This window comes from Lemur catta, chromosome 4, assembly GCF_020740605.2.
Source record: "Lemur catta isolate mLemCat1 chromosome 4, mLemCat1.pri, whole genome shotgun sequence".
Classification (NCBI taxonomy): Eukaryota; Metazoa; Chordata; class Mammalia; order Primates; family Lemuridae; genus Lemur; species Lemur catta.
This window is the reverse complement of record NC_059131.1, coordinates 48,164,436-48,187,516: the sequence shown is the minus strand read 5'-3', so window position 1 is coordinate 48,187,516 and position 23,081 is coordinate 48,164,436. Positions and strand designations below refer to the sequence as shown.

Here is a 23,081-nt window from a genome sequence, read left to right as displayed (position 1 = left end):
ATTGCCCGGGCTAGAGTGCCATGGTGTCAGCCTAGGTCACAGCAACCTCAAACTCCTGGGCTTAAGCGATCCTACTGCCTCAGCCTCCCGAATTGCTGGCACTATTGGCATTCACCACCATGCCCGGCTTGGTGGGTGAACTTTTAAAAGTCTTTCACATTATAGTTCATGTGTCAACTCCTCTCTATAACCTTTCCCACGCCTATTGCCTGTGATAGATGTGAACATTCCTTGACACCTTCAATGGGCCTTCCACCTGCCTATTTTCCAGCATCATCCCTGTATTCCTACCATTTGCTTATAGATCTGCCTCCCTGACTAGACTTTGAACTACCTGAGGACCAAAACTTCACCTTATTTATATCCCCAATGTCTTGGAAATACATGCATAACCAATTTCACAGTATCCATTATAATGAATTCAAAAAACGATCTTTCTATGATCCAAGTTAAGTAAAACAATGGTCTCTTTTATAAAAAGTTTAATTCTACTCTTCTTTGGTTTGAAAAGGAAAAAAATGTAATTATGGAAAACACCAAGAGTAAAAGAGGTAAGGTATATATATATTGTTGATTGCTTTGACTAAAGAGATTTAATAGGAAGTAAATACATTCTTTGATTTCTAGTGACCTAATTAAGAGTTTTATAACCATTTCATGACATTTAACTACTTTTCTAAGTTCTTCCTTAATTTTAGAGAAAGAGGAAATTCTTCAATTTTACTGATTGACTTATTTCCAAATTGACCCTATTTTCAAAAGAATGCAAAAATTCAGGTACTATAAAATCAAAGCCATAATTCAGGACAAAAACAGGAAATAAAAACAAAAGTTATATCGAGAAATTTTTGCTAAAAAAAGTTGCAATTGAATATCCTCTCTACCTCATAGTCCTCCCTACCTCCAAAGAACAGCTTTGTGCTTCTCAGCAGGCAGGACTTATCTTAAAGTTGTAGACAGAGTTTAAAAAGAAAGAACTGTTTTCCTATTAAGCCGTTCAACAAACACGTATTAATAACGCATTCAGCACACACTTTTCCTTTCAGTATATTATCAAAAATGTTTTGACCAGTCTAGTTTATTCTAATTATTTAATTGAAATAATTAACAAATGCCACAGGACAATTCAGATTGCCAGAATCTGAAAGGTAAATAACTTCAGGGAAAAGGTTATTCAGTAAAATAATGAGAAACTGCTCCTCCCTTGCTATGGCCACCACCTACAAATTGTTTGAAGATGTACTGTGGCCAGCTCTTTTATTTAAAGTACACAAGAAGCAACTTTGGTGAGAAAACAAAATACAAATGTCTTCATTATCATTGTCCATGGTCCTTAAGATCACAATGACATGGTAATGTAGTTAGGTTTTCTAAGATTTAGGAGACAAAGAGCATCTATCCTTGGCTCTGCTGCTCTTATGCAACTTAAGAATATCTTTCTTTACCTCCGTTTCTTAGTAACAGCAATATCAACTATTGTCAACCAAATTTCAAAAGCAAGATAGGAAGAGGAGTTATAAAATATCTGTGTATTGCTCGGAGTTCCTCCAAAATACCTTTTATTTAAAAACAAGCCTGTCTTAAAGGCAAAGAAGAATATTCTTCAAGCATTGAATTATTTTAGGCTAAAGTACCAGTTTCATGATGTCACTAAGCAAAACACTTATTACAAGACACTGTATTCCATTAATTTCTAGTTGTCACAGTGATGATAAGAATCAACTACCTATATTATACCCAATTTAAGTGATACCACAGAGACATAATAGGCAAAAATGCTTCATTAAATTCATGATAAAAAAATTAATGACTATATTATAAGAAGGGAAAAAAGAATCACAAAGGAAATTTTTAAAAAGAAATAAGGTAAAAAGTTAGAAAAAAAAAGGGAAATTAAATGTAGGTAAGAGATTACTCACAGAGAATGCTGGGAAAAACTTATTTCTGCACGGCTTAAAAGTGTAAATGTTATGACAACTTTGTATCCTCAAGCTGGTAACTTTCTATAATGGATCTCAAGTCCACATGTAAACTTACTTTCTCTAATTAGCTATGTATCTCTTGTGCAATTCCATTGTAATGAGATACAATTAATGAAAAAAATTTCATTTGCTTATCTGTCAGTACAAATGTACCTAAATCAAATTACATAATGCAAAGTTCCAATTCTATACAAACAAATAATTTAGTTTTTGTTATTTAGTTTGTTTGTTTTTGTAATTCACTTCATGGTTGTATTTCAGCAAAGAATTATGTAGGAGCCTTCAACATATTAACTAGTCTTTCAAGGTGGCTGGTGTGGCAGAAAACTGGAAAGCCAAAAATCCACTCCATTAAAAGACTAGGGAAGTTTTATTTACATATTACTGAGCAAATAGAGAAGAGAGACAAACAAAAATAGCAAATTGAAAAATCTTAAAACAAATGCTTTTCCATTAAAAGTCTGGAGTGTCATTAGAATCCTACTGTAAAACAATTACCAAGTCTCTGTTCTAATGTTTTTCGTCAGGGTGAAAAAAAGGCCTCATGCAGATTCAAAATGTCTTATATCTGCTAGTATCTTTTACTGCTGAATTTCTATGAATAAACATGAAAAAAACTGTTCAAATAGACTGCTGGCTTTAAACATCTCGTGTGGTATTCAAGGTATGTTTTGATAGCTGACTATCTTGTTTATCAGCCTCCTCTCTCCAGTAGGAAAAAAAATAGAATTGAAAGTAACTTTAGTTGTCTCTCTCTCACTCATCTATATGAAAGACACTTGAAGATAGCTAGCAGGAAATAAGAAAAATAAACTAAATGGTTCTAGCAATTTAGAAGACAGATTGCATTACACTACTGTGACTCAATAATAACTATACAAATTATATGTCGTCAAATTCATTTCAGTACAGATGTTAAAGTTTAGAATTTATTTAGCTGATAGAAACTAGAATGCATAAGGCTGTGGCATTTTCCATAATTCCCAGATGTCTCCTTTTACACTGATCTTCAAGGACAAATAATTATTGGAGATATGGTAAATATCCACTAAAATACTTTCTGGTCTATTATCAACTTTAAATAGAAATGTCTATTATAATGCAAAAATACTATGCTACCACTCTCTACTTCCTTTAGTTTAAAGGTCGTTTGATGAAAGGTATATCTGCACAATTAATTTAAACCTCTAACAAATTTAAGCTTTTAAATATTAGTCAAAAATGTTACTTGGAGTATTGTTAGTGCTTCCCTTTGCTGTCTATAAAATGCATAGTGGATTTTAAAAAATAAGATAAAAAGGAAACTAGCACCTACAGTTACAAAGTAACAAAAGGGGTTATCCTCATGAGAAATGGTCTTACTACCTATATCATATCACTGATCTGCTTTTAAAAATTATAAAAATACCCAGTGGTCCTTAAAGTGTTTTGGGCAAAAATTTCATTGTGAATCTCATTTTAATTTTTAAGAAAAGTACCTTCATACACAAACTTTTACCCACATTTAAAAGAGATTTCAATCCTCTGAAGTCCATACATGCATGAACCCTTTGTGGTCACAAGATTCAAGGTTAGGAGCCTGTGTTTGGTGTGATAGCAAGCTAGCTGTGGCATCAGTGCAGCACTGTAGGCTATTGCCTGCCTGTTGAGGAAAGGATGATTTCATAGATCTGAATGGTTGCGTGAGTGACTCCATACTCCAAAATGTATTCTTTCTGAAGTCTTATGCTCATAAAGATCTGTGTTTTGGTCAAAGGTACTCAAATCCAAATTTTGCATCTAACAGTTCCATGGCCTGGTCTTTTTTTTTTTTAACCCTAATCAACTGATTAAGTAATTTTTTACTCCCCTCCTCAAGTTTTCCTTACATGTTTATTATTTTCCCCTCATTTGTAAAGTCTTTCTCTGCCATTTATTATTAGCATGTATTGAATTCTTACTGTACCGAGTACTATGCTAGATGTTTTTTATGTCTTTAATATTTCTAATCCCAGATACCATTTTGTAAAGTATCCCTGTTTTATAGAAGAGGAAATAGGTTCTAAAGAGGTTAAATAAGTAAAAAGTCCAAAGTTACACCACTCGTATGATTCAAATCCAGGTGTGACTGAGTCCAAAGCCTTCCTTTCTCCACTATCCAGTGCTTCTCCAACTTTGAACATGTTTCATCTTTAGAATTCCTATTACTTTTGCCTCCAAGATTCCATGGATTTTATTACAAAAAAAACTGAAATTCCATATCAGAGACGAATATTTACAATACTGAAAGACAGAAACTGCCATATACCTGTAGGAATACAAATAGCCATGTGTGAAAAGCTGTACTTAAAATGTTCTTAATAATTTCAGTCTATATTAACTCATCTACCTCTAATTTCTTTTGTACTTTTCAGCTGTCACTATACACTTAGCATAGTATATATCACCTTAGTCTTGTTTCACATGTGTACCTCTCAAACCAGATTTTAATAACTAAGTAGAAATGTCCTCTTGTATTTCACAAAGATAGTATAGAGCTAGGCTCTAAACTCAGTGCCCAGGACAATAAATGTTTGATGAGTGAGTAAATGAGTGAATAAACAGTAAAATGGATGGCCTTCAGAGTTTGAAGACTTGGGTTTGACACTATAGTACACCATCTGCTTAACTGACCTAAGTATGAGGGTGTAAAATTATTTTCATAATGGAATACATTTCAAAATGTACAAAGGCTGGGCATGGTGGCTTACGCCTACAATTCCAGCACTTTTGGAGTCCAAGGCGGGAGAATCACTTGAGGCCAGGAGTTTGAGACTAGCCTGAGCAACATAGTGAGACCCCGTCTCTACAGAAAATAAAAAAACTAGCCAGGTGTAGTGGTGAGCACCTGTAGTCCCAGCTACTTGGGAGGCTAAGGCAGGAGGATCACTTCAGGCCAGGAAGTCAAGGCTGCAGTGAGTTAGGATCATGCCACTGCACTGTAGCCTGGGCAACAGAGCAAGATCCTGTCTCTAAATAAATAAATAAATAAATAGTACTGCTTTATACACTCATTTACCCCCCATTTTCCAAATCTTTAATTTGCCAAAAAATGCAAAAGGGGGTGACCTCAATGTTCGCAAACTATCTCCCTTCTGCATCAGAAATCTGATTGAGTAGGTCCAAGTTGGGGTCCAGGTATCTGCATCATTAAAAAGTAACACATGATTTCAGGGGCAATGAGCACTGACTTAAAACTAACAACATCAATAGTTCTTTTCCTTTAATACTCATCATGTGTGCCATGTAAATTTGTAGATTTACAACAACTACACATTAAAATTTTTAGTTCTTTAATGGTTACATTACTACAACCCTAGAAAAATCAATCATTCTTTAAAAAATGAAATATTCAAGAAAGTAATCTACTGAACAACATGCTGTTCCACAAAGGAGCCATGGTCTCTCTTGCCTGTAGACTTTTGCTCAAGCTATTCTAGCCACTGGAGGGACCCTCCAAAATCCTCTGCAGTTGACTCTCAAAAGTACTTAATCTCTTATCTGAAATCTCTTAAAAAGGCAATATAGACAGTACCCCATAATAAAACATATTAATATTTCTGCAGCAAAATGAATAAACAAGTTATACTAAGTGAAATAAATACCATGAATAGTCTTATCTCAGGTCAGATTAGGTTTTGCCACCAAATGAAGATGAACCAAATTTCCAAGAAACAAAAAAAAAAATTTTTAATCTTAGGTAGAGATTTTGGATTTTGAAGTTACAGATAAAGGATTATAAAAATTTTATCTTTTAGGTTTCAATTTATATATTACTGTCAATAGAAAGCTTCCCCTAACCCACCAAGACTGGGTTAGATACTCTTTATATGAGAAGATGCAACATCCTAAACTTAATCTTAGTGGTTGCCTGTTTATCTCCCCCAGACTATAGGACACTGAGAGTCAGAGATCACATCTTTTTCACTATTACATTCTCAATAAGTAGCAAATATCTGCCACATAGTATCCATTTAATAAATACTTATTGAATGAATAAGCAATTATGAGTACTAAGTAATCTAGTGAATTTTTATACTATTGCTTTACTTACTTTAACTGTAAGGTATGATTAACCAATAAAGATGAATCTACACATATTGAACTGGGACAAAAATCAGAAAATAACCAAAAAGTATGAACATTGTAACAGTATGATTATAGAGCTTTGTTGCTGCAAAATAAAACTTTCCCTTAAATTTGTTGGCTAGGACATTTCACAAATTAAACTATTCCATGTAATAAATTATCTGGAATGCAGTTTTTATTTACTATTTTAATACAAGTTTCTTGCATTACACATAGATAAATACAGTACAGTTCACTTTTGATGTTAATTCATGTGAGTTCACTTCCTATGTCAGAAATTTTAGAATGTAGATCTGAAGTTGGAAACTTGCTTTCTTCTCATTAATTCACTCTAATAAAATTGACAAATGATTAACCAAAAATGACAGACAATAGACAAGACGAAAATGGAAAACTAAGTAGGTATTTAAGTAGATGGGTAGAGGTGCACAAGAATCTTAGGATTCTGACAGGCTCAAAGCATGTTGCAGTTTTTTTAAGTACAACAAAAGTTTCTCCATTATTTTCTTTAAAGTCAAAGGATCATTTGAAAATAAGGAGATGGAATTTTCCTCCAGAAGCACAATCTGAAAGATTTCCGAACTTCAATAGCATACTAAATAGTTAACATAACGAAAACTAGGGAGGAAAAAAAAACGTATATACCAACTTTCTCAGAAATTTAACCAAAATGAGAGTGAGTTGGCTGACAAAGCTTCATTTAACTCATAGTCATATCTAGAATACCCTGCCTAATTTACACAGACAGCCAGTCAGCATTCACATAATCATACAGAACACAAAGTTGACAGGATAATTAAAAGACCAGAAAAGCCTGTCTGAACTATGAGCTTCCTATTCTAAATGCAGGAGATAAATTCTAAGGGGGCTACCGGGATAGCTTTGTTGCTTCAAATACAGTCAATTATTTTTTTCTATGTAGAAGAAAGAACAAATAATATCACTTCTCAAGAATCAAAATAGCTAATTTTGAGACTTTAGCCTAACAGGTCAGAGAGATCACCTAAAGGAAATTAAGTTTACCAAAAAAAAATTTATTTATAGGTGAATCCTCTTTTCTGACATGCCAGCAATCTCTTAGCAAGTTCTTAAGCTAACGATGTTCAAGTGGGCTTCATTATTTACAGAAGAAATGATATAAATATAATATTTACTTTAAATAATCTGATAAAGCAAACAAAAGTAGGAGGATTGATGAAATAAGTTTGGAAAAATATTGAAGATTATTGAGCTGGGAGATGGGTACACAGACATTTGGTATAATATTCCTTCTATTTTTGTACATGTTTGAAGATAAAAAATATTAAGTTGTGTTTTTAAAAAAAAAATGGATCTTGATTACATTTATCCAAACTGCTAAATTTATATGAAAGAAAAGATGAACAGAGGTCCCCCACACATTGTGCTTTCAAATTTCTGAGATATTTAGAAATCCAAAAGGGTCTAAGACTCTGAGGCTGTAAGAAAAGAACATGGTTGAGAAGTTTACACCAAAAGAATGGCCTAAAGGAGACTTAACAATACAGGGATCTTTGATTTATCATTCAAATGTATTCTGGTTAGTGCTGTGTAGGACAATACCACACTCTCTCAACAAGTAGCCACTATGGCTAACCATGTGAATTTTCTTGCCATTCAGCAAAAGCAGGAGAATTCATTTCCTTTCTTGACGAATTGCAGTGAATAGGATGAGGAAAGGATTCATTTCCTATACATAAAGTTGAATGAATTATAGTAAAATTAATATATAGATATATATTACATAATACTAACAAATGCAGATGAATGGGCATTACCGACTCAACTACTCTTAGTTATTGGATTTATAAAAGAACAAAAAGTAGAATGTGCTGCCTAGTGGAAATTTTATTGATCAGGTTCAAAAAAGTTAACTGGGTGACATTTCCATAAGGAGTGGAACATTAATAGGGAGGCCATAAATAAGATGATAGTAGGATAAATGCTGTCCTCCCCTAAAAAGGCTGAGCCATGTCTGATTGGTATTTAGATTATAAATCATACTGATTACATGATGGAGGAAACTTCTAATTTTTGTGTTGTGGGATGTGGCATTCTTACATGTACCATACACCCTTTGGACCACTGGAAAAGTGGTACTCATGAAAGACTTCTGGCTGAAAAGATAATTCTAGTTTGGAGCTACTAAGGAAGCTATACCAGTTTAAAGGGAAGAAAGTGCAATTTACAGTTCCTAAACAAGCTATCCAGTCTTTACCCAGACATTGGATCCTTTGGCTGAGATGATGAAGGAAAAATAATTAAGGGAGAGAAGCAGTAATTGTATATATTTTTTTCTTTGAAAGAAAAAGTAGAGGTGATTTTTCAGAATGTAACTTTGGGAGATCCAGAGATTGGATTTTGGAGAAGATTTCACATTAAATCTAATAAGGTCAGAAACTCTGTGATTTTTTTTTATTGTTTACATTACACTGTTTGAGCTGTTTATCATCTCTATTCTTGGTATAATTTTCTCAGGTAAGTTTGGTTGGGCAAGCAATCCTGTTCGACATAATCCAACAAAAGAAACAAATCAGAGGATTTATACTATTGCCTTGAAATTAACATAAGTAATACCCCATCCATTTAAAAAGCTTCTGGAGGTAACATCAAATAAACAGCAATTAAAAAGGCACAGAGTTGAACTGCCCATCTCACTGGTGACAGCCGGAAACACAGGGAAACACTGGATAGTGGATAGGTGACACCAAGAAAACACATTTTGATACACTACTGCTCTCTTCCAAGGAGCACATAGAACCTCAAGTTAATCACATGCCTATTATTAAATTCATTGGGTTAACAGTTAAAAAAACAAAAAGTAGATGTCTATATATCTTTAATGGGGGAGCTCATGTTTTCTTTTGGTTAGTTTTATCTCTTCCTCTCAATTTTTGCTCTAAACTCACTGTTGTCTCTCTTCCCCTTATCTATCTTTCCTAATATTTCTTTTCTCTGCTTGGAATGCCTTTTTTTGTCCAACTTCATTTTTTCTTGAACACCAAACTCTGCAGCCACTTTAGGAAGTCTTCTCTGACTCTGCCCTCCTTTACTGTTCTCTAGTACACTATGAATATCGTTTTTCTTGCAGTTCTTCCTTTAAGTATCTGACATCTTACTAGTTTATAAGCTTCTTAAAGACAGGCTATCTTTTCTTTTCTTTCTTTCTTTTTTTGTTTTTGAGACAGAGTGTCGCTCTGCTGCCCCAGGTAGAGTGCAGTGGCATCATCATAGCTCATTGCAACCTCAAATTCCTAGGCTCAAGCGATCCTCCTGCCTCAGCCTCCCAAGTAGCTGGGACTACAGACACCTACCACTATTCTATCTTTGGTAGAGATGGGGCCTCACTCTTGCTCAGGCTCGTCTCAATCTCCTGACCTCAAGCGATCCTCCCACTTCGGCCTCCCAGAGTGCTAGGATTACAGGCATCAGCCTCTGCGCCAGGCCAAGACAGGCTATCTTATGTCATCAAATATAAGTCTTCATTGACTTAAAGATGACATACCATTAATGTTATATAGCAATAAGAAAGAGAAAACCACTACCAGTTGTAACTGTGAGATACCCTAGATGTATGATGATCCCAATTTCACAGAAAAAATGTGGGGGGAAAAATCCATGAATCTTAGATGAAATTCTGCATGTCTTATTTGATTCTGTATCTCTAATAGTTACCGAATTTCTGGACATGTAGAAAATGCAAACTAAATGTTTGCAGAAGGACTGAATGAATTTAACCTGGATTGGTGCCTTTTATCAATATGCATTTTTTATTCATTCAAAAACCAATGGAATCAAAAGAATAAAAATTTTTAGATTTTAAAAACTAAAACCTCTGGACGTAATTTACAGATATAATGGTTCTGGATTTAGTTGGGTAATCTAAAACACTAGGGAGGAAAAAATTTTTGTTTTCTGAATATAACTATTGTGGTTTCACATTAAAAAAAAACACACAACCTACAAAATCAATTGCCTAGATGAACAGGCATTACTGTATTATGGTAGATAAAAACAAACATAATGTTTAGTAGTAGCCATTCTTGATTATCTGCACTAATAATAGGTAAATGGATTATAAGTAACCCAAAATAATCTCATTTATATTTTTGAAGTATATTCGTAATCATATTGTGAATAAACACAAACATAGGCCCAGACATAGATATTAATAAATTAGCAGCATTTGTTTACTTTCAGAAAAAAATGGTTCTTAATGCTGGATTAAAATCATAAGGAGAAAATATCCTAAATCAAAAGATGAAAATTATAGAAAGATAAAAACATTTTAATCCAAGTAAGATATTTATAAGTTGTCATTCTTTTGAGGTAAATGATGAAGATGTTATTGAGAGGCATAAGTGATATAAAGGAGTAGAAAAACTAAAATCCTTCAATAATAAATTTGAAAATCAAGCTTCTGTTCCTTTATATCTATGTCCTCCAGAAAGGAATGTTATAAAAATAACTATTAATACTCCTTACCAAGCTAGATGCTTTACATATATTATTTCTAATCAATAACCTGTGGAGTAGATATTAATACCATCATTTTATACTTGAGCACACAGAGGCTGTGAAAGATTAAATAACTTATCTACGATAACATAGCTAGCAAGTGCCAGAATCACCTCTAAAGTTTTGACTTACGTATAAGTAGCTTTCTGGTTCAAAGAAGAAAGCTCAGACAAAATGGAGAAACAAAAGAACCAATAAAATGAAAATATCATTATCTCAAAGAGGCAGGAAGGTTGCCTTGAGATAAAACATTCAAAATTCTTGTGACTGATAATTCTTGAATTCCATCTTACAATGTCTAGCAGCAGTCAAGTAACTAATCCAAATAACTTCTGGACTGAATATAAACAATAATTAACAACCTACCTTCACTAATATAATATATATATTCCTTACAGGTTTATTACTACGGAAGGCTGATTAAAACCTTCTCTATGATTCTACAATTTCAAATTATTTCTTTTCATCTTTTCATTAAGGGAGGTAGTTATCGCATTAAGGGTTAAGGGCAAGGGCCCTGGAGAAAGACAAAACTAGATAAAATCTCAACTTGTTAGCTATATGACCTTGGGTAAGTTACTTAACCTCTCTAAACCTCACTTTCTTTATCTGTAAAATAGGATTATATAACTGACTTAGAGTTATTGTAATGAACAAATAATGTGTATAAAGCATTCCACATAGTATCTAGCACTTAGTGTCTAATAAATGTGTTAGAGTGATATGTTTTGGAGACTTCTATTTTATTGGGATATTTTATATTAAAACTTCACTCTTTATTATTAATGTTACTATCGGACATTATGGATAAAGTCTCAAAACTTCTTTATTGACTGTGGGGTTGTAACAAGAAGTGCAAAGAAAACTAAGGTATTAAAATTCCATTTGAAGTGCATGCCTTTTAAGTATCAGAATAATATACCAACAGACTTTCAAACATAATCTAGATTGTACAAGAGAAAGAGTAAGACTTTAGCCCTTTGAAATTCACTGACTTTTCTACATGAAATGTGGAAGCACATTAAAATTTAAGGTAAAGCATAACATTGTAACACGTTATTGCTACATGATGATCTGCAGGAAAAGAATTGCTTTTCCAAGCAAGAGTCAATTTCATCATTCACCACTGAGGGGAGCTGTAACCTAGGAAAAGGTTTATATAGCATCTTAAAGTTATTTTTAAACTTTCCCACACCTTACAATATTCATCAACTCTCTTATTAAAATATATTTTAAATTAATTTGACAAGCATACCCCAATCCTCTTTTGGAGACCTTATAAAGAATAAGAAGGCTCATTATAAACATGTAATCATAAAGATTCCCCTGCTTTATTTTTCTCCATAGCACTTATCTAACATTATATTTAATGTGTTATATATTTATTTTGTCAAACATACTATATATTTCACACATTAAGTTTATCCCTCCCAGACACACACATATGAATGTAAACTCTATGAGGAAGAAATCTGTTACCTGTTTTATATACCACTCTATTTCTAGTGCCTAAAACAGTGCCCCACACATAATACATGCTCAGTGAATACTTACTGATGAATAAATGAATGAATATCAGCTCATTTATTGGGAAGGTTAAAAATACCTTATTAAATTATGACAAGTAGGACAAACTGTTACAACCTGAAAAATACAATGTCTGCTTATATTGAATTTGGGTTTAAAAGAATGTCTAAGACAGTTCTTTAATCCCATAGATGCTTATAGAGACAGATCTCATGAGATTGGCTTATTTAAAATACATTTATAGTAGAATTCCTTTTAAATGATCTGACTGACATAGGAAGCTGGTCAATTAAAGGGGAAAATTATGAGTACTGATACCCCTAAATTTTAATTTTGTTCAATACATATTAAAATGCTTCGTTCACCAGTTTTATGGCCTCTTCTTTGAGTATAACTTTGTTAATTATTGACTTTCGCATCTAATCAACACCCACAATGTATCATTAGTGAATTTCAATTTCTTTTAAATGAATACTTAAGCACAATAGAAATGCAATCTGCAGACAAAAATCCTTCCAGATTTTTATTACTTTTTTCCAGACTTTTAGAGCTATAAAGATATCCACACCAGACTGGACAGCAGTTTTTAACAACTCACTTTTATCAACTAGTCTTTCTAAAGCATTAACAACTCGTGAGATAATCCTTTGAACTGATTATTTCATTGATCTATGCAATATCTAATTAAATTACATAATTGCAATAATAGGTCAACAGCATTAAAAAATCTTGTTAGGGGTCAAAGTCAACATACAACTCACTTATAAGTGCAGAAGTGTGTAGGAGTGTGTCACAGAGTAGCCTACTAACCATGTTGACACAAGTGGACTTAAAACCAGTATGTTTTACAACAGAATGAAAGGTATGAAATAATCCACATAAATTAAATAGTGGTTGATCAGAAGAGCTTCTACTGTAACATATGGATCTTTCATTTACTATCTTACTGCCACTAGGGTCTACTTTTCAAATTTTCTTCAGTATAGGATGGTACTGTTATTCTTCCCTTAAAAAGAATAATTCTCACAGGATTTCTAACAGTGCACTGAGTTTAACTATTATATAATCATTCACTCATTGACTCGTTTAACAAATATTTATTGAGAAGCTACTACCCAAAAGGTACTATGGTTTAAAAAAAAAATTATAGTGGATACAGAAATAAATGGAGTAAAACTTTCCCTTTATTAAGGGAAAGTTTTTCCAAGCAGAGATCCTGTTAGCATCTCAGAAAACTGGCCTAGATTTTCCAAAGCAGGTAAAAAGAGTTAACACACATGGACAGGTTTAAAAAAAAAAATTATTCTCAAATCTCACTATACAGGAGTTGGTCCTAACAGAAAGAAATTAAAGTCCTCCTGAAAACGAAAAAAGAGAGATCTGCCCAATTCTAGGCTATCTTTCACGTGAGAATACAGCACTTCCTTTGTTTTGTTTGTTTTGTTTTAGGTTTAATTACACAAACTCATCCTCTGATGTTAGACAGTTCACAATTTATGATAATAGTCCTAATTTAGAGTTAGTATGTTGGTGTATTCTCTTGAGTTAATGTGTTTTAAATGCTTTATTCACAACACAGGCACTCATGAGCTTTCCCATGCATTAAGAGTGTAATAGCAAAATACTTCTGAAGTCTGGTAATGTTATATTATGAAAGCAAATCTGATAATGGATGCACTTAATATTTACCTTTATTTCTTTAACCTTCAAAAAAAGTAAACATGTTATGCTGGTAAAAGAGGTCAAATCCCATAATCACCTCTTTTAAAAAAAAAAAACCTGCTGTAAAAACAGGCATAAGCCAACAAAAATCACAAGAAATCTATCTAATAAAAAAATTTTATGTTATTTTCTTGCATGGGGATCCTAGCAAGCATTCTTGTTGTCGTCATCATTACTAATAGCTGAGAAAGTGCCTGCCCCTCCCACATTCGTTAATTTTACTTTTCTTTGAATTAGCTCAATAACTAGATTCTCCTAGATTTCAATCATAAAACAATCTTAAAAGGTGAGGTTTTTTTTTGATACTTATGACTGAGAAATGAAGTTTCTGCCACATCTTCCTTTACATACAAAACTAATTTATATCACAATTCAATTTCCTTTTTTTTCCTAATCTAGAATAGGAAATAACTATTACAGAAATAAGAAAGGAGTAGGGAAAAAAATTCCAAGCAGGGGTCCTGTTAGCATCTCAGAAAACTGGCCTAGATTTTCTAGGCCTAAGGAATTCAGTATAGGAAATTTACAACAATATTCATACTCCATTCCAGAAACAAAAGTATATTATACAGACAAAATATATGCTGATTGGGATTTTTCAAAGAAAGACATAAATTAACATTATTAATTGGTTCCAAAATCCTACCCTAGATAATTCCTTTAAATATTTCTTTCTACCCGAACTTAAAAAATCAAAAATTTGGTCTACAGAAAAATAATTTTCAAATAGTTATTCCTATTAATTAACTCAAATATTTCCATCAATTAAAACACTCATGGACCTAGAAAAGCCTTCTGAGATCATCTAGTAGAAACCTTTCATTTTACAGATGAAGAAACTGAATTCTAGAGAATAATTTACTCAAGGTCACTAGTTTTAAAGATATGTCAGGATTTATATTAAATTCTAACCCAAACCAAAGTTCATGGTTTTGTTATACTATGAGATGAGAGAAAGAAAAATGCCTTTTTTGTTCAAATAAAAATATGTAGAGGCAGAGACCCAGGAACCAGAAAATCTTCCAGCTGTTAATTTCCTCCTATATCCAGTCCCTTACCTGACAGTCAGATTTCCCATGACTTCAACCATTTAAATAATAAATAGGCAAATGAACAAAATAAGCTTCTGAGCAAAAATAAACATATTTTACACAAAAAGGCTATAAATATGCTCTTTCACTTGAAAAACACGGAATCCTCCAACATGGAAAGGATAATCCAAAATACATATCTTTATTTCATAATCCATTTAAATTTCACAATTTTATTTTAAATTTTAATATTTTTCTACTGACCTTTAACATACCTTTATAAAATGTATAATAAAGAAGAAAAATATTTTTTCCCCAAATCCCACAGATTTGAATGCCTTCTGGAGTCAAATCTAATATATAACTTTAACTTGTACCTTTCAATAGGTTAGTTAGTTTATAATCTGTTTTTCAGAAATTTGTGCCTTTATCTTAAGATAATCATGCAATAAGAACGCCCTTCTAAACAAATATAAAGTTAGCTTCTACGTACTTCTGTCATTAATTACGACTCAAATTTATTTACTTTATTTTATTTTATTTTTTATTTTATGAGACATGGTCTGGCTCTGTCGCCCAGGCTGGAGTGCAGTGGCATGATCATAGTTCACCACAGTCTCAAACTCCTGGGCTCAATCTTCCCACCTCAGCCTCCCAAGTAGCTGGCTAACTCAAATTTAACTAGCTAATTCTTTTATATATCAAGTTAACAAAGAAATTTCAGATGTATAATAGAGCAATGAATATTGAAAACTGAAGCCCAACCACTGGGGAGAAGTTCCTTTTCTTTTTTTTAAGGCTGGTCAAGTGAAGCAGTGGGAGTGGAGAAGTTCCTGATATAAGAATCAAAGCTAGCTTTTGAGTCTGTAACCAATTCCAACAAGTCTTTGTTTCTTTTTTTTTTTTAACTTAATTGCTACTCCAAGTATAATGCTCAAATCTATCACTACAAACAAGCCAAAATTGTTAACATTTTGAATCTTTAACACAATGACAGTGAATTAATATCCAGCCATCAGAACTCCCCTTACTGTGTTCACACCTGATCTCGCTCCAAACATCTCAGTTCTTTAGGCCTAAAATGGCTCAGTTACTTCTGGAAAAAGTGTAAGATTTCTTTTATTACTGAGATACAAAACAAAGTCAGACACAGAAAGGAAGAAAATGATGCAAAGCATGTTAGAAGTCTGTTATAAATGTTTTAAACTTTAATGATGATCACAATGATGAAAGTCATGGTAATGATGACAACTATTATGACAATGGTAAAAGCTAATATTCATTGAGAATTATTTAATCCTCATAACAACCCTATAATTTTATGACTGAGAAGAAACTTGACTGTGATTACACAGCTTGTAACTGGAAGAACTAGGATTGAAATCAGGCCTCTCTGATTCCAGGGCCCACATTCTTAATCACTATATTTTCATTGCCTATCTTCATAAATTCCCAGTCAATAAACATTTACTGAACACCTACTATATCCATACTAGTGGCTTAGGATCCCACAATATGTAAATTAATTTTAGGTCATTATTAAGGTACCAATCTAGAATATCTCAACCCAAATAGAGTTAAAACATACATTTTATTTTTAAAGATTTCCAAGGTCATTTATTGTTTCATTCAACAAATGTGTCAGTGATCATCTGCTCTGTGAGAAGCATTGCGCTAGATACTGAATGGATAAAATGATGAATAGTACATGGTCTTGCCCTCAAGCCCCAAACAGAATATATACAGTATATATGTAACTTGGTACTGAAGACTTACAGTTTTAACAAAAGCATTTCTTCTGTTTAAATAATAAATAATTCTGTTATTGGCTATCATTTCATTTTTTTTAATTCTAAAAGCTACAAATTACTGTTTAATTTTCATAAGGCAACATTTTTCCTACTGCCAAAATGCCAATGTACCTTAATAATACACATATAAAGTTGAAAATGTGAAAGATGAAGGAATTTGTCATTAGCTTACATTTTCTATGACAAATGTCCACTCTTTGTCTTCAAATTCCTCTGCATGAGGATCCTGTAACAAAAGCAATATATGAAATTGCAATACATGTCTTTAGTTCAATCAATCCAATTAAGAAAGTACAAACAGCCTTGTTTTTAGATTTTCCCAACTTTTAAAAAGGGAGAGGCAGAATAGCCTACTCTTAGATTACTTTCACAATTTCTTTAAATTTAAATCGTTATTTAACATTAAGAAATCTATTTTACTTCTTTTAATGCATACTACTATCTTCCATCATTGCATCTATGACAAGACAAAAAGAAACCTAATTGGAGACAGATAACCTAGTGAATGAACTATTAAGAAACACTTTATTAAGATATTAAATGGTTATATAAAGCCCTGCTTTCGTTTTTATACCTGTGAGTATTTTAAACTAAAAGTACCACTTGAGGCAAGGTTTTCTTCAGTGCAGAGGTTATATAAACATCTGGAATTTCAAAGCACTAGAAAGGACTTGGTAATCTAGACAAAATGGCAAATCAGCATGGGCTGTTGATACCCTCCTCTTACCTTTCCCCCATTAACCCTGGAAATGCCTCAGAAACCTGAGAAAGAGTAATGGATCCTACAATCAAATGCAATTTTTTTTTTTATAAAATGAGGCATACTTCTACAAGCATTTATTTGACAAATATTTATTGGGTACTTATTATATAAAGGATTGTAGAGGTGTTATATAGATTCAAACATAGTTGTTCTTGTCTTCAAAGATAAAATACAATAATTCTAAATAAATTTATGATGAATGAAATACATGATTTTACCAGAGATTAAAAATGACACATTACTTCTTACAGGAATGAACAGGAAAAGCTTCATGAGAGAGAGAATATCTGGGCTAGGTAGGATTGTATAGGATTTCCACAGATATTAGAGTAAGAAAAGGCAAAAAAGCAACAGAGTGTAAGACAGAGAAGAAAGTAGTGGGGTCACATTATATGTGTGTTTAACTTATTTAGGTTCACTCTATGTGTTAAAGGTGAGGTAAAAGGGTAGAAAGATAATGAGACAGTAAAGACAGTATTTCAATAAAGCAGGCTTCTGGCTTAACATTCCACTCTTGAGATTGACCGTATGCAGAAGGGAGATGGGCTCTCACATTCCCCTACTGAATCCCAGGTCCCACATGTTTCTCAAAGGGAAGCACCTTATTCATGATTGATTCAACTTTAGTCTATGATTAATCTTCTGTTTCTATTGCCATAGCTGAGTTTGGATGTAGACTATTTTAAGATAAAAGTGAATATAGCATTCTTTCAGTTAGTCTCTCTGCCTTCCATTCAATCTTGTACACAAGATTATTGTTTCCAAACCACAGTTCTGACCATGTTAGAACCAACTTAGATTTCTTTAACAACCCCTACAAACTATGAGATAAATTCCAAACTCCTTAGTTACTTCATTAATTATGTTTAGGTTTTTTTTGTTTGTTTGTTTTTTTACTGTATTAGTACGATAGCTAGCTAAGTCTGAACTGTATTGAGGCAACTAGTTTTATGAGTAAATTAGCCCAGGTGGGATAAAAACCTGCTAAAAGGAGTTTCTTTGGTGGTGGTGCACAGAGGGAGGTAAGAAAGTGTAGAAGGGAAAAGGAAGTAGAAAATTCTACTGGGTATTTGTTTCCACAGCCAGCTCTGCCCATGAAGTAGGTTTATGGATAAAAATGACTGTAAATAAAGGTTGAAGGACCTTTTTCAGGATACATACATTTAGGGCACAAACAGTGTTACTTTGGAGATCAAATAATAAAGTGTGATGTAATGCACAGAGGATAGAGACATCCTACCATCCTCCCTACTTAACCCTTCCCCTTTGTTTTGTTTTTTAAGGAATGTAGCATAGCTCCAGCACAGTTAGTATCAAAATAATAATAATAATACAAAATACTTACTGAGCACTCACCATGTCTCAGTTCTTAGGCTAAGTGTTTCACTCATCACAGGAACTTACGAGATAGGTACTATTTTTATTCCCATTTAACAGAGCAGAAAGCTGAAACCTAAAAGATTAACTTCCCACAGTGCACAACTAATTAAGTGTTAAAGCTATGTTGCTGTTGCAGGTCTGTCTGACTTTTATCCACTCTGTTGGTTCAGTTTAACCGTGGTGCCTCTGGGACCTAGAAAAGTACCTGGCACATAGGAGGCTCTCCAGAATATTTGATGAATGAATTAATGAATATATATCTCATAAATGAATACATATTTAACAGTGCCTTATACAAAATATGACATATATTAATTCTTAAAGCAGATGAAACATTTTTTAAAACCACAGATGATGTATTACTCCCAAAATAATTTTTACTAAAGAATAATTTCAGTAAGACCAAGAGACACATCTGACAAGGCAAAGTCAGTAAAAAGACACAAAAGCAGCAGCAATGATGTTCATTTTCTAAGCACTTAAAAATGGTATCTCCATAAAACGAACTATTTATATTACTGACCAGACAAAAACATTGGTAATGAGAATTGCTTCTAGCTCAAATCAATTAAGTCTTCTTTATATCCTACTCTCCCTCTATTGTCTCCTTTCTTAGCACTGCACTAAACAGAAAAATTAAAAATGACTTCAAGAGTCATTTTCCTTCTCAAAACCCTAAAAGGCTTTTTAAAAAAAAAATTTACCAGAAACAGCTATTTTCGATTTAATTCAAATTTCAAAAGAAGGCTAAAGAAATTAATTTCTGGTTAAATCATAGGAAATTGAAACATATTGATAACTTTCTTAAAAAGCACTTCCTCTGAGCATACCTCTGTGAATACTACTAAGGACAAAAAGGGTTCAAAGCAGTCCTTTCCTATCTGCAAATTTCAAGATTAAGTGAATTATGAGATTTAGCATAAGTTTAAAAAAGGAGAGAATATGAAGAAGTTTTCACTTGAATATTTTAAATGTTGTTCAAAAAACAAGGTCCAAAAACTACCATGAAAGAATAAAAAGTTGTTTCATTTTGTTCTGTTTTACTTTTCTGCTTTTCTATAGGAATTTGGGGGGGATGGGAGAGTCATGAAGACAAAAAGTATCAGTTGAAAATACTCATTTAAATATTGAAAATGGTCACAAAGTTGCCTCAATAGCACAACTGAGCCGAAATGTGTAATTATAGCACACTGGAAAGGAAGGAGTGTTTGGTTTTTTCCCTACATAATAATATTCAAAGTCGTAAAAGTTCAGTGGTAAGGATACACTGAACATTCTCATACTTGAAAACTACACTTATCTCTTACATATCCTTTCCCCAAACACATGGCTGTCAGCTATTTATCAGCAGTATTCTAACCCCTTGTTCTCTATCACCATTTTTTAAAAAAAAGTTGTATAACCATGTCCACTCATATGCTTTACCAATATGAATAGACTACATCAAAATACTCAAGAGATTACTTAAAAGTCTTTCTCAAGCATGTTAGAGATCTTACTGTTATAACCAATATTCACAACTGTTTTTATTTGAGTACGTAGTACAGGGTAGAGGAATGAACAGGGCTAAATCACAGCATATTTGGGCAAGTTATTATACCTGCCTCTCTAGTCTTAGTTTCTTTTCAGTAAAATGAGAATAATTATAGAACCTTAGAGTTGCTGTGAGAATTAAATGAACTAATGCATGTAAAGATTCATCTGACACCAAAGGTAATGCTCTTAACTACCCAGTTTAGTGTATCATTTTGGTAGGAGAAATGTGGAGAAGGGAGGTTTAATAATTGGCTTTTATGACTGCTGGTTGAAGGACAGTAGAGTAGTTCTGACTATTCTGAAAAAAAAAGGAACAGTAGCTACTGTCTCATCCCTTATTTCGCCCTGAGCAAATCAAGTATGATGTATATACGGCAAGCGTAATCAAGTAATGTTATAATATCAATAATAATATCAAAACCATAAAATATACACAATGTGTTAAGAATCTTTTATAAAAGAGAGTATCCATGAAACATAGAACATTTAAAAATAGTACTGCATTTATGGGATAGTACATTAACATTCATCATATTGTTTTGTTCCACTGATCTCTATAGTACTTCCTGAATAAATGAATTAATATATGGGATCACAAAACTTAAAGCACTTTTTACACAGTGATTTCATACTCTAAGCCATATCATTTTGTTCTACTTTAACTTCATGTCCGAAAATATTAGTGGATTTTCACAAACACTGTTATTAAATTATGCTTACTGAGCTGCCCTCCTCCCTCTTGTCTTTCTGTAAGAGTAGCTTCAACACAATTTGAATGATTCAAAGAAGGAATAAAGGCCGGGTGTGGTGGCTCACGCCTGTAATCCTAGCACTCTGGGAGGCTGAGGCTGGAGGATCACTCAAGGTCAGGAGTTCGAGACCAGCCTGAGCAAGAGCGAGACTCAGTCTCTACTAAAAAAAATATAGAAAGAAATTAGCTGGACAACTAAAAATACATATACAAAAAATTAGCCGGGCATGGTGGCTCATGCCTGTAGTCTCAGCTACTTGGGAGGCTGAGGCAGTAGGAGTGCTTGAGCCCAAGAGTTTGAGGTTGCTGTGAGCTAGGCTGATGCCATAGCACTCTACCCTGGGCAACAGAGTGAGACTCTGTCTCAAAAAAAAAGGAATAAAGCATTTGTTTTCTAATTCCACCACCTTCCGAAAGGCTAAAACTGAGACATATTTGCCCCACCATTTTTTTTTTTTGAGTAGTTAAGGAGTTGATTAGGAAAGTAAATATTTTAGGGCTTAGTTACCATATGTAAGGACTATTTAATAATGTTTCAAGAAATATGGAAGGTTTTCGAGAGAAGACACATATAAAACAGGCAGGAAGGTTTCTTAACAGCTATGTTTTGGATTTGCACTTTGAATTTACAACCAGTGTTTTGTTTTTAAGCTACAGCACATATTAATATCAATAAAAATTTGCCAAATATCAATTTAAAATATCTTATTAATAAAATATTTATCAAATACTAGTTTTAAAGCATCTTACTATCATTCAAACAAGGCTAACAAAATGAAGGTCAAGGCTAAGAATTCTACAAACTTCAGCTTTCCACAGGAAAGGCACTTTAAACTTTTCCTGTGGGTAGAATGTAGAAGTGGTAAAAGAAGCATCTCAGCTGATCTTATTTGTAACAAGTTCAAAAAGATCCCCAAATTGGACTTTTAGACCATGAAATACTGTGATGACTTTAAATTTTTATAAATTGCTATATCCCTAAAAATAATCCACATTAGGTACAAGATTAGACACAAATGTATAGAACAATGAACACTGAAATAGTCTGTCATTTAGAACCATGATTATATAATAAATCCTATCATCTGTAAAAATGGAACTTACCTTAAAAAGTGTTACAGTGATTTCAATGTTTTCAGGAACAGGCCACACAACAACACCACGGTATGGATTTTTTATTCCAGGTTGCCAGCTATGTGCCTACCAGAATAAAAATGAGAGCTTCAATGTGAAGTATAGGAAATGCAATGTTTTTCTTTTTATTTTTTTTATGTCAGAATATTACGGGGGTATAAATGCTTTGGTTACATGGATTGCTTTTGTACTGCTTCAGTCAAAGTTATAAGTGTACCCATCACCCAGATAGTGCACATTGTACCTGTTAGGTAGGAAATGCAATGTTAATAATTTACAACAGTATATTGACCTCATTTAACTATCCATTAGATCTGTAGTCTCCCTAAAACAAAAATTATTAGTCAAATAAAGCATTTCAAGCATTAAGCTTGGGCCATGACAGTTATTAATATATCACAGTATAGCTACAGATTACTATCTGTAAATAAACCTTCACCCTCTTACACATACAAAAAAAAAGTACAAAAGTGAAGTGTCTCATGTTTCCAAAAGCTACTGTTTCTGATAAAAACTTTATAGGAAAAATTTTTTTAATTATTTTTGTGAGTAGAAACTTTAAGGCAAAATCATTCTTTAAAAGAAGAAACTAATTGTATACTTTGCATTTAAGTTCATTTCCCACTAACCTGTCATGTTTATTTGGGGCAAGTAAAAAAGAATAGCAGTTTTTCCAGGTATTATTTCTAGTACCTATAATTTTGGAGACTTTTTTTCCTTATAAATCTAGATTATCAAAGTTCCCTAAGGAATCCCCACCCCCAAAATTTAGAAGTCACTACCATAGTTCTTCCTTGATGG

At 33.0% G+C, this 23,081-nt stretch overlaps 1 protein-coding gene across 8 annotated transcripts in view; it reads right to left on the bottom strand.

Moving 5' to 3' along the window:
- Nucleotides 1-23,081, bottom strand: part of EHBP1 (EH domain binding protein 1) — a 323,665-nt gene that overhangs the window by 241,241 nt on the left and 59,343 nt on the right. For all 8 annotated transcript variants that reach the window (XM_045549705.1, XM_045549702.1, XM_045549704.1 and 5 more), the window contains exons 4-5: nt 22,251-22,346; nt 16,889-16,942 (exon numbers count right to left, since the gene is read on the bottom strand). In XM_045549705.1, the coding sequence (XP_045405661.1) occupies nt 16,889-16,942; nt 22,251-22,346 (150 nt within the window). The remainder of the gene's footprint in view (nt 1-16,888; nt 16,943-22,250; nt 22,347-23,081) is intronic.